This window comes from Dioscorea cayenensis, chromosome 5 (assembly GCF_009730915.1).
Source record: "Dioscorea cayenensis subsp. rotundata cultivar TDr96_F1 chromosome 5, TDr96_F1_v2_PseudoChromosome.rev07_lg8_w22 25.fasta, whole genome shotgun sequence".
NCBI lineage: Eukaryota > Viridiplantae > Streptophyta > Magnoliopsida > Dioscoreales > Dioscoreaceae > Dioscorea > Dioscorea cayenensis.
In genome coordinates, this window is record NC_052475.1 from 16,719,836 (window position 1) to 16,732,012 (window position 12,177).

A 12,177-nucleotide genomic window follows, 5' to 3' on the forward strand; every position below is an offset into this window, starting at 1 on the left:
CACTGATTGAAATGTTAATTTTGCTTTATTTAATAAAAAGAAGTTTTCCTTTCTAAAAGCACCAACACCAACGCAAACTCTTAGAAGAAAATTATCAAATCAGAAAACAAAGCTCTTCATCTTTTTCGTAAAATGAAAAGACATGACTATAATAAGAAAGAAAATTGAATCGCATTAAGGGTATATTTGCTCAAGTGATCCTGGAATTATATATAATTCCTCTTACATTATCATTATAATCTAATGTTTGGTTCAATATATTTCGATTTTCTAATAAATTTTGAGTTACACCAATTTATTCAAATAAAAAATTTGGTTTAACCGCTAAACCTAGCACTTTTAAAATTCATAACATGAAGGTCATGTGAGCATCTAATATATTTTGGCTTATGAAAGATCTATATAATAGGTTTATTTCTAAAAGAATTATTTTTATGTACTAATATAATTTTTTTGTTAATTCTGATTATCTAAAGTGTGTTTCATGTGCATTTGCTTTTTAATTTATTTTATCTGTATCTTTTTTATTTAAAATTAATTTTGAAAATACAATATTATGAACTTATCAAGGAACTGCAATTAAAGATATTAATCGTGATGAATAATGATATTTTTACCGAATAAATTTTCTGAATAGGTTTCCCGAATGACGTGAATGTCAATATCCACGTCATTCTTTCTTTTTTTTTTAAAGAAAAATTTAATTTCTCTTTATTATTTAAATCCTAAATTTAAACATTTAATCGTAAAAGATAAACATGTAAATGATAAACCGAAAACCCCTCCCTAAACCTACGGGGTTTGCGATTTCCAGTTTAGGGTTTAGGGCATAGGATTTAGGGTTTAGGATTAAGGGCTTAGGGTTTAGTATTTATTATTTAGGGTTTAAATTTTTAGATTTTTAGGATATAGATTTTGTAATATTTGGATTTATAATTTTAGATATAGTTTTATAATTTTTTAAAATTTAAGTATTTAAGAATTTATATATAAAAATAATAATGATGTAGATGACAAGTTGGACATCCACGTCATTCGAGAAACCTATTCGGTAAATCTATTCGGTAAAAATAGCCTCGCTCATTAGTAATATCTTGTGTTCATGATTATTTTACAATTAAATAAATATATCATTTCTTTCCTTTCAAATCTCAACTTTGAAAATTAATAACCATTAGAATAACTCAAAATAATTAACATTCGTAGCAAATTATAAAAAAAAATAGTAATAAATCTTGTAATTAATTTAATAATAAATTAATGGTTAAAATAATGAATACAATAATTAGACCCATTAAAATAATACACGTAATTAACATAACAATTTTTTTAAAAAAATTTAATATATATCAAACTAAACATATATTTTCTAAATCTATATTTACATCTAATCAAACACCATATTAACACTATAATATTTTTAAAATTCAAATATTTACAAATACATTATAACAGAAACCCATTGTATTTATAATTTTTCTTCCTACCAAACACTTCCTAAAAATGAAGTAATTAAAATAAATTAAAAAAAAACTTAATCACAAATATTATCACCATTTTCCTTTGCGTTCAGCAAACTAGATTATCAACAGGCCTTCCATAATTTGTTTAGCTTCAAGACACAAATCTCAACTCTAATACAAAATGTCTTTTGAAGCCTGCTTTATTTTGTGAAAGCCCATAAAATTCACTTTCAAGCACATAATAAATAAGCCATGCACTTGATATAAAATTTTTAAAGCGGAACACAACCCTAGGAAGAAAACAACAATAACAACAACAACAACAACAACAACAACAACAACAATAATAATAATAATAATAATAATAATAATAATAATAATCAGTAGGCACTGTTCAACTGGTGGCATGAAAGCACACAAACACAGACTGAGCTGAATTGGATCACAACTAAAAGCACTAAGAAACAATGACAATAATAATAATAATGATTAACGTGAGTTAACAAGATGGAAACTAAATCTCATAAAACTTTCACCATAGTCCCTTATGTTTTGCTAACCAGAATATCAATAACCAAAACGACGCACTTTGCTGTATGATATCAAGCCTCTGGCAATATACATCAAACAAATAACTTAAAAGTGTATTTCCGACGAAACCACCAGTTTTGCAGCCTACTTTGGAATCTAATAATAAAACTTGATCTTAACATTTGCCATGCATATGGGGGTTGGATAACTACCAAACGTTGGAGTTACCTTTTATCCAGCTCAGCCATAAAATCAAACTGCTCTGCAGAAATGGCCAGCCTGAGATTTTTAAATTCTAAAACACGGAAAAGTAATCAAAGTGAACAACTCAATTAGTCTTCTTGTTGTCTTCAGTTCTTGAATCACCATCCTGGGGCGCTGCACTTGCGTCGGTAGCAGCTAAACGTTGGTCAGCATCTTCACCACCGAAACCAAACTCATTTACACGTTTTTTGTCCACAGGGTATATCCATCTCTGGTATAGGTAGATCAAGAAAATGAGATCTGCGTATTTACACAAGAGCAGCAACAATCACAGATTATATTAGAGCAGATTGTGTATATCAACTTATGGTTAAAGCAAATATCAAATAAAATTAACATTAAGCTCACCATCCCGGAAAACAGATAGCCGATGTAGCATTGGCATTTTGATGACAAAAGCAAAGAGGTCATCAATAATGGTATTGAGAAATTTATAGGTCATTTGTCTCCAGGGTAAATGAGCCACAGATTTCAGTTTATAGTTGATGAACAGCTGGGGGCACATCATAATAAAACCTGCAGAGTGCACAGTGGCAGTATTATTTCATGGTAAAACAGAACACAATTCAGAGTGAAGAATTCATGTAATCATAAAAACATGCTAACATGCTAACATGCTAAAAATTTATCATAGTTACTTTGCTAACAATATTTCTCAAAACACATGGTAGTATGATACATTGCAATCCAGAGTACTCTTTGGGTTAAGAGCATGGAAGCTGGGAAGATTGTCATATTTTAATAAAGAGAAATCCAAACTGATTCAGACATTGAATAAGAGCTCATTTTCAATTAGAATAGAAAATTAAGAATCACATCTTGTTTTATACTACAAAGGGTAGTCTAAAGAATATTTTGTTTCATGCTCAAGACTCCTAAACATCAAAATGAAGCCTTCGTTAGATGATGAAATCCTGATAGAGCAACGCATATAGAATAATGGTTATCATCACAAGCTAATTAATGACATGGGAACGGAACAAACATAAATAACAAGAAAATAAATAACTGTATGAGGTGATACTGCCTGGAAAACACTAATAATGCTTTCATTATGAAGATATGGAACACGATAAGAGCTACAGAAAGGGCTTCTTCATGCCACAAATGCATTCCTACTTATGCACAAAAAAGATGAACTTACCAAACATGTAAACACAGCTTGTCAAAGAAGAAAGGATCCACGAATACCAGCTTTTATGCTCCTTGTACATGAGAGAATAAATGGAAGAACAAGCCACCAAAAAGAATAGAACATAAGAGAGATACTTCATCGCAAGATCATCATACTCCTTGGTTTTATTCTTGGCATATGAATCACGGTCACGGAATCTTAACATGGGAATCCTTCCACTTCTGTCAATCTGTTGACAAGAATAAGGCAAAGAATGTAATTATACATGCATATATATATATAATACAAATATCACTCGAATGAAGGTGAAAAATAGCAACTAATATCCAATACTTTGCTTAGCACATAAAACAAGGGTGTTTGGTTGGTGTTATGTTGATACAAGTCCAAATCCTGTATTTAATCCAATTTCCTGTGTTTGGCATTAACTATCTCTGTCAACATTTGCATCTAAAAACGCAATTTGGTTTAAGATATAGTATCTTAACCTATGCCCAAATCTAGTGTTAATTAATTTATAGCAATTGGAGCTACAGCCAACCTTTGTTGACCTCAACCCAAACAATCCCCATCTAACACTATTAGAGTGACTAACAGACTAACAATCCCAGATATTTTAAGTCAAAACATATGGATATGAATACACAAGTCTATGCCTTTTCTCCTATAAGCTTAGGCTTTTGGGATAAATAGTGGTCAGATAATGTGTTTGATTTTCAGCTAACATGAATCATACTCCAAAACCACTTAAAATATCAAGATTAACAACAAAGAAGAATCAAAGAACTTAAAATAATTTGCACTAGTCAATAAGCAAAGATATATGTTCTCTAGAATCATTGAACTCAAGGCACAAAAGTGACAACCTGTTCACCAACACATATATTAAGGATCCACAAAATTTCATCAATTATCAATCTCTAGAGCAAGAAGGATCATCAATGAAATTAGAAATTTCAACCAATGAAGGTGGTCACAGAACATTGCAACCAAGTAAAATTCAAACATTAAGACCATAGATGCAAATCACCAATGATTGCATTGCAAAAAAGTAAATCATCAATTTAGTAAATTTGTGCCAATAAGTGCGATCTGGCCTTTCCTTAAATTCTACAAAAATTATAATGAGGCACAGTTACAGCTAGAGAATTACCTCAATGTGCATCGCTTTACCAATTTTCCAAAATTCAATGCAGCAACCGATGCCAGAGCTAGCAAGGATCATCCATGATGTCTCATTATCAAGGAGGTAAAGGAAAACAATAAGTTGACAGAAAAAGTTCACAACAACTGATCTTGCAGATAATCCTTCCATGGATTTATTTTTATTCCAAAATTGTATATCTGACGAAAAAACACAAAGAATGTTGAAATGATTTAAATTCAATGACAATGAAGATCGAAAGTAACGGTAAATTTAGCTTACAACCATTGCAGTAAATATGACACATACCGTTCTTAAAGGCCAGCATATCAAAGAAGGAATGGAGCACAGACACAGCCATCGTTACCGCAAGGAGATATGGGTTTCCCTCCAAAAATACCCTCTGAGAAGGAACAGAATTCACATAAACTAATGAAATTAAGGGATTTAACCGTAGCTCATGTCAAAATAACATACTTCACTCATATATTGGAAAAAAGGGTAAAGAAAACATTTAATTTCCAAAGATATTTATAATGTAAAGTCTTTTATACCTTAAGTTCATCCGCTTCGCCTTCAAGCATACTTCCATAACTACGATGCATCTGAAATGATTGCTCAATTTGCAAGAATAATTGCCACTTGGTCAAACTGATTGGACCAAGCTCTAAATTTAGGAGCAACTCCGAAATAGAATCATTGAGAGGTATCAGTTTATCCCTCAAAAGCCAGAACTCATTAAAATAGATAGTAGGATAGTAGTTCCCCGTGTTTGGCTCCACATTTAAGTCTGCAATCAAGTATCAAGGCAAAAAAATCCACCAAATGTTCCAAAAGACAGGACCAAATAACTTTGGTCACAAAAAAACGATTACACTTGAAATCATTGATATTGCAAACAAACAAATCCGAATTCCAATATAACAAATGAAAGTAGGGGAGCTGGACTAAGTTCAAAAAAAGGAGAATGAACTTCAATATAAAGCTTAGTAATATGGCAGTGGAAAAGCAATGTTAGTCTATGGAAAACACATATGATTCTATTATTCAGATGGTAAGACATGAGTAAATAAAAAAGAGGGAATCGAGTCACTGAAAAAAAAACCATCAAGAACAAAGTTAGAAGAATCTAAATGAATTGTAACATGCAATAAAAATAAAAAATAAAAAAATGAAGATAGAATATAACAGTTTGATTAGCAAACCCACTTCCATAATATTTTGCCCAAGACAGCTGGCATCACCAAACTAAATGCTGAAGTACCATGACAAAAGTAGCCTCAAGAGGTTTACAACACTTAAAGATTGCAAGGTCATTCAATCAATGATTTGTAGTAAGTACACCTTCGTGAGAAGCTTAGAACTGATAAGAACTTAAAGCTCGGAGCAAGCAGAACATCCCTAATTTGGTTACATAAAACATCAGTTAACACTAGAAAAAATTCTATGCTAGTAAAACTATAAGAATTTATATTTCTTCACCAATCATTTGCAAATTCCCACAAAATAAACCAGAAATCGATCCATGAAAGATGAGAAAATTCTGATTATAGAAACTAGTCAAAATCATGGCTCTTACAATGAAAATGTCATTGAGTGCCATTTGTAAGGCAGGGAAAATTTGTTTATATACATATAAAATATGATTGACAGAATAAATTATGATAATTGAAGATAGAGAACTTCCAGTACGTAGATGTTTCAAACTAGAAGAATCTCTTCAAACAAAAGGATAAAGCATACTGTTGAACAGCTGAAACAAAACAAAACAAAAACAAAAAATATACGGAAGAGGAAAGAAAGATCAAAGAAGCAAAGATATTCAGTTTTGAGTGTGCTGAATTTAACAAATTTTATATGGGCTTCTAATGTGGTTAAAGGAGAAAGTAAAACATAAAATTATAAATAAGAATTAAGTTGTAAAACTAAAAATTGATTTGCAAAACATTGGCTTCTCCAAACCAAAATGTTACAGAACAAAATGAAGGGTTATGAAGCAAAAACGCAAAACTCAGACAAAATGCCAGTATCATGGATACGTCCAGCAACATTGGGAGGGATAGCATTGTGCGCGTATCTGCAATGAGAAAAAAAGAAAAAGATAGTTAACTCCACGAGTGTGACAAAACAAGAATCTTTATGAACATAGTGGACACTGCTGACTACCGATACTAACAAAATTGATAATATAAAGAATGTCAATAGAGAAACATCTCTAAGAATCGCAATCCTGAACTTAAAAGTTGGTTTACTATTTCACAGTTTTCACTCCACAATGGAGTCAGATACATGCTCCATTACTCTCTCTACATGGTTTTCTATACATCTATTCTAGCTAATTACAAGGTAACATATATCCATAAATGACAACCTGCAATACTAGGTAAATAGGTAATTCACAGTAAGCAACACTTCAAACAAGGAAAGCTAACCAAGAAGATAATGAGCTCAAGAAACCAAGAAGATAATGAGCTCAAGAAACCTTTTTAAATGCATCAATATGATTTAGATTAAAATTTGTGGCACTCAACAATATTTTTCTTGAAAGAAATATCAACGCAGAAAAAGGAAAAGAGAAAGAAAGCAGAGGTAGATGAATAAGAAAATGAGTACACCTATCAGCAACATAAACAAACCCTCTATCATCTTCTTCAACTGGAAACTAGTCGGCATTGACCAAAGGAAAACAAAATTATAACTAACTGACAAAGTTCTTCCTAAAGGCTCAAGTTTGACCTCTTGTAAGCCATATCTCTTAATTTATTCTAGAAATGCAAACTGTTATTTAAAGATGTCATGAGGTCATAATCCATATAAATGTCCTGCCAGTAACCTGGCAAAAAGATGACACCAATTTCTCAGGGATGCACTTAGTATAGTTATCACAATTCTCAACACACATCATCTTGATGCATAGAAATCAGTCATGGCAAATTCAATGTAAGAATGCCTTTTGTGGCAAAGGCTCCAACTAGTAAAGAGTCAAATCTTATAAGGATATATAGAAAAGCAAGCATTGCAGGTATTTTTCTTTTCCCAACAACCTGCTTAACAGCAATGTGCACTATCCAGCACAGAATATCAGGAAAGCCACAAATTAAAACCAGATTTTCCATTTCATATGTTTAGGCAAGGAAACTAGATGAACCTAGCATCCACACAAACCAGTAGTCTATGAGCTTTGCTACAATAGTTGGCAGAAACACTTTGAAAGATATTCATCACATATCACTTTCAACAAGAGATTGTTCTTACCAATCCTTTGATTAGAAAATTTCTCACTAACCCACCATCAAAGTAGCCCTTCACCAAAGTAACCCTTCATTAATTTTATTTTCCAGGATCAACCTGACAGAAATACACATTACCAACTCATAGGAGCAGCAGTAGAATGGCTAATTTTATTCTTCCTATGCAGCTATTCTGCATCAAAGACAGAATTTAACCTGAACTTAGTGCTCCAAGAGCTGAAGTCACTGAAAAAAAGATAACAAAGCAACATGCAAAATCTGAACAACTCAGTATACTAAATACCAAATTTAGATCTAATGGCAAACACATGTTGAAGCTATGAAGCATGGACAAGGATACGGGGACACGACACGTACACGGCAATTTCTCAAAATTCAAGACTCGGATACAGCAGGACACAACGATAAAAAATTATTATTATTATATATATATATATATTAATGTAAAATACATATTGTAAATACAAATAATTTTATTTTGTATCTAATTTATTGGAAATTTTGAATTTAAAATAAATTATTTTATTTATAATTTATCTTTATAATGTATGTTACAAACAAAATATATTTGACACTTGTTAAGATGCATGGCCCATGATACAGACCTATTAAAACAGAAATTACATGCACTATAAATTTGAAAACTCAATAACCTAAATTTATCCATCTAATTTACAGGATAGCAATCAATGGCTCAAATTCATCAAGAAGAAAAACTTAAAACCCTAAATCTAAGCAGCCGCCTCCTTCCAAACCTCAGCGCGACCTCCATCATGTGCAACTCCTCCCTTCTCTCAAAAATCTCATCACCTCCCCTTTTCATTTTTTGTACTTCCACAAGTCTCTTGCCGAAAAGACAATGTCCTTATCTTCCTTGGCTTTTCCAACTAAGGAGATGGCGATGAAGGCAATACGAGCTTTGACCGCTAGGTAGGTCCGGAATCAAGTACTTAGGACGTTCTCCACCTCTGTCCGCTGGGGGGTAAAGCTCTACGAAGAATGTCAAACCTTTTCCAACAGAAACCTAGCTCAGCCGTGTTCGGGCCGTGTCAAGAGTTCTCCATTCCATTTAACTATATTTTCACCATGTCCAAGGGTGCCCGACACTGTATCCAACCATGTCGACGATGTATCCATGTCTGACATCGGCACGACACCGGTACACCGGGGAAAATGATGTGTCCATGCTTCCCAGTGTTGGAGTAAAGGTTTCTCAAAAGCATCTAAAAAACACATAAGACTCCCTATGTAGACCGAATGCATTGCCAATATACGGGTACAAGACATCATCTTAGAATGCAAATCGAGGTAACTTGGTAAGCCATATCTAAAAACACTTACAACCATTTCCACTGGTAAAATAAATAAATAACAATGTATTCAACCACAACACCACACTCAAAACTAACATTTAAGGAAAATGCAGAAATACTGCAAACAAATAGATGCAGCCCATCAAAGAACTCCAACAACAAAGTGCATTATTGAGACAGATTAGAACATCAATCAACAAATGTTAGCTGATACATAGCAAATAAATAATGAACAATTAACAAGTAAATTACCGACCATCAATAAATATCTTCAGTTCTTTGTATTATCCATCCAATTAGAGACTCAAAGATTTATTTATAGTTGAAAGAAACAGGGGGTAAAAATGTAAAATTATTGATGAGTATATATGAATTAATGAAAAAAAGTTTAAACACATATCAAGATCCAAGATTAAGTCGCTTAATATTCTAAGAAAGAAGAAGGTATCAATTTAATAACATATACCTTGTGAAGTCATCGAGCAAATTAATTGTGATATTTGGTTTCCAATAAGAAATCCATTCCACAGGACCCTCTTCCTTAGACTCATCTTGGATATTATCCTTCACCTAAAAGAGTTGTTAGGAAGACAACATGTTAACAACTTAAAACCAACTGAACAAGGAATAGAAGAGATACATCAAAGACAAACAACTAAATAGTTCAAAGAAAAATTTATTCATTTGAAAATACAACTAAATAGTTTAAAGAAAAATTGTTTCATTTGAAAATACAAGCTATTAAAGGGTGAAAGGTAATCAGAGGGGCATATTAAAATACTCTAGACAATTTTGAATGATAAAGCATATTACCACAGGTGATGGTTCTTGCTCTCCTAAATCCTTGGAGTTTCCCAGCAAGCTCCTTTTTCTATCATCTTTTGGCTTAGGTAAGTAGATTACAATAGCTGGAAAAAAGGGAACATTGTAAGGAAATATTTAAGCCGCAATACAGTAATACAGAGGTTCAATTCTACCATAAACATCAGTCATTATCTTACGATGTGTTTTCCCAAAGGCAGACAGCTGTTGATATTCAGGATCATTAGGATCTGCAGGGTAACCTGAGCGTGCAAAGAAAACATGGGCATAGACACTCCCATTGTGTTTTACAGCCTAGAAATTAAACAAATTTAATAATTTAGAAACAAGATCCCCATAGGAAAACAAAGATTGAAAAACCAGAGTGTCCATTATATTTGTAAGGAAGTTCTATAGTACCTCTGATGGGAAATATTTCAAAGAATGAGTGCGAGTACCAGCTGGTCCCCAAACTGCATATGGAACATTTGTCTCATGCCAGACAAGGGCATCCTCATTGCCAAAGTCATTAAATTTTTCATGTTCAGAGACATAGAGCCACATATCCTAAAAAAAGGTCAATAAAACAACTGTTAGGACAACAAAAACATCACCCCCATATATTAGGAAACTGTATCAAACAATGGATTTTTACACTGAAATAAATAAAATGACAATAGCGGTGAAACTGAGAAAATGAGTTAAAATAATTTATAGAAACAACCTTACTGTACACTTCATGCTAAATCCTCTTTTAAAAAAAAAATACAGAGGTTTTATGCACACACCTTCCAGACATTCAAATTACCATATACATCCCTGAACTTTTAAAATGACTTATAACCCCTAGAATATTTTACCATATGTGTAAAAAGAAAAAACCGCATTGACCTGGAGAACAAAGAGAAATTGGGAGCATTCTGAGAATGTCAACTATTACAGATATTCTAAAATCTTCAGGGATTATCAACTAGATAAGGTATCATACAGCAATTATGGGAGACCTGGAAGAAGGTAGTGGGCATTGAACATCTCAAGGAGTTTTTAAAATAAAAAAATAAATAAATAAGTAAATTTCAAGATCTTTTACAGACAACTATAAATTCAAGGGTGGTTTTCACACATAGTAAAAAAAAAAACTCTAATCTTCAGTAAATAAATAGTCCAGACTTTTGGATTAGCATTATTCAGTGGATTCCAATTTTAATGTAAGACCCTAAAAGTAGCGGCATAAATGAAAGTTTCATATTTATGTATCTAGTGAAAGGTTGCATAAGGGGGACCCAAGAGATGATGGGGGAGAAACAAAGCAAGGTACAACAAGGAAAACCTCAATGAAACAACTATAACCACTAGAATGATCAGATTAGACTCAAGAAACTCCAGTCACTATTAAGATAAATCTCAAAATGAATCCAAAACCATCTCTAGAATTGATGTCAAAATTGTTCATCCTATTCACCCTTATCAATCAGCAAGCACATGCTGAACACATTAGTTCGAATATTAGTTGTGAAGTGATTCATACCAAAATTCCAGAAAGAAAACAGCACAAAAACCCAAATTTCTATGAATCCTCCATGAAGCCCACATCCCTAATCCATTCACAAATAACCATAACCACAAACTCCCAAACCCCAAATCTAAAATAACAATTTATCAGAAATTCAAGGAATAAACTCAATAAAAAACAAGCCAAGAAAAAAAAAGCAAAAGAAGATGCAGGGCATACTAAAAGCTCTCCCTTCTGGAAGAGATTGGAAATAGGGATGGAGGGTTCGGAGGGCTTCTTAGGAGCGAAGAACTTCATAGCGAAGTACCAGATCACCGCCATCCTAATGATCCCCGACAACGACTGGCCCAACCCCTGCTGCTGCTGCTGCCGCCCCGCCCTCGCCGGCGCTGGAATCGCCGGAGGAACCTCGCCCGCCGGCTGCGCCATCGAAGCCCTCGATCGAATCGAAACAAGAGCGAAGAGAAAAACAGGGTTTGATGATTAGAATCCAAAGCAAGGCCTTAAAAAACTGTTCTAAAAAAGCAAAGGCCGTTTTGTTGCATTTTTATATTAAGAAGAAAAAAATAATGATGTAAGCCTTTAGATCTTGTCCGTTCATTTTAGATCTAACGGCTGATAATGGATCTTGGATCAACAATGGGATTTGGGTTGCATCGTAAGGATAGAATTGGAAGTTTAGTGGAGATTAATAATTTGATTTATTTCTAAATTTTAAATTTATAATTGGTGTGATTTGTTCCGGATGTCATTATCTTATTT

The 12,177-nt window shown here is 32.9% G+C and overlaps 1 protein-coding gene across 1 annotated transcript; it reads right to left on the reverse strand.

Annotated features, from left to right (window-relative positions):
* Positions 1-1,912: 1,912 nt before the first annotated feature.
* On the reverse strand, positions 1,913-11,921 carry LOC120261073 (cleft lip and palate transmembrane protein 1 homolog). The gene is made up of 12 exons (XM_039268748.1): positions 11,635-11,921; positions 10,323-10,469; positions 10,103-10,217; positions 9,915-10,009; positions 9,568-9,671; positions 6,577-6,614; positions 5,092-5,327; positions 4,847-4,940; positions 4,547-4,737; positions 3,403-3,622; positions 2,607-2,774; positions 1,913-2,498 (listed from the first exon to the last, which is right to left on the reverse strand). Exons 1-12 carry the CDS (start codon positions 11,842-11,844, stop codon positions 2,323-2,325), a joined length of 1,794 nt encoding a protein of 597 aa, XP_039124682.1. The 5' UTR covers positions 11,845-11,921; the 3' UTR covers positions 1,913-2,322.
* Between the last annotated feature and the right edge of the window lie 256 nt (positions 11,922-12,177).

Excerpts from the sequence above, each read along its gene's own strand:
- LOC120261073 (XM_039268748.1), bottom strand. The coding sequence starts at position 11,844 with ATGGCGCAGCCGGCGGGCGAGGTTCCTCCGGCGATTCCAGCGCCGGCG. Across the intron at positions 10,218-10,322 it reads TGAAATATTTCCCATCAGAG|GCTGTAAAACACAATGGGAG; the intron begins GTACTATAGAAC and ends TTTAATTTCTAG. Across the intron at positions 5,328-6,576 it reads CCCTCCCAATGTTGCTGGAC|ACTTAAATGTGGAGCCAAAC; the intron begins GTATCCATGATA and ends ACTTGATTGCAG.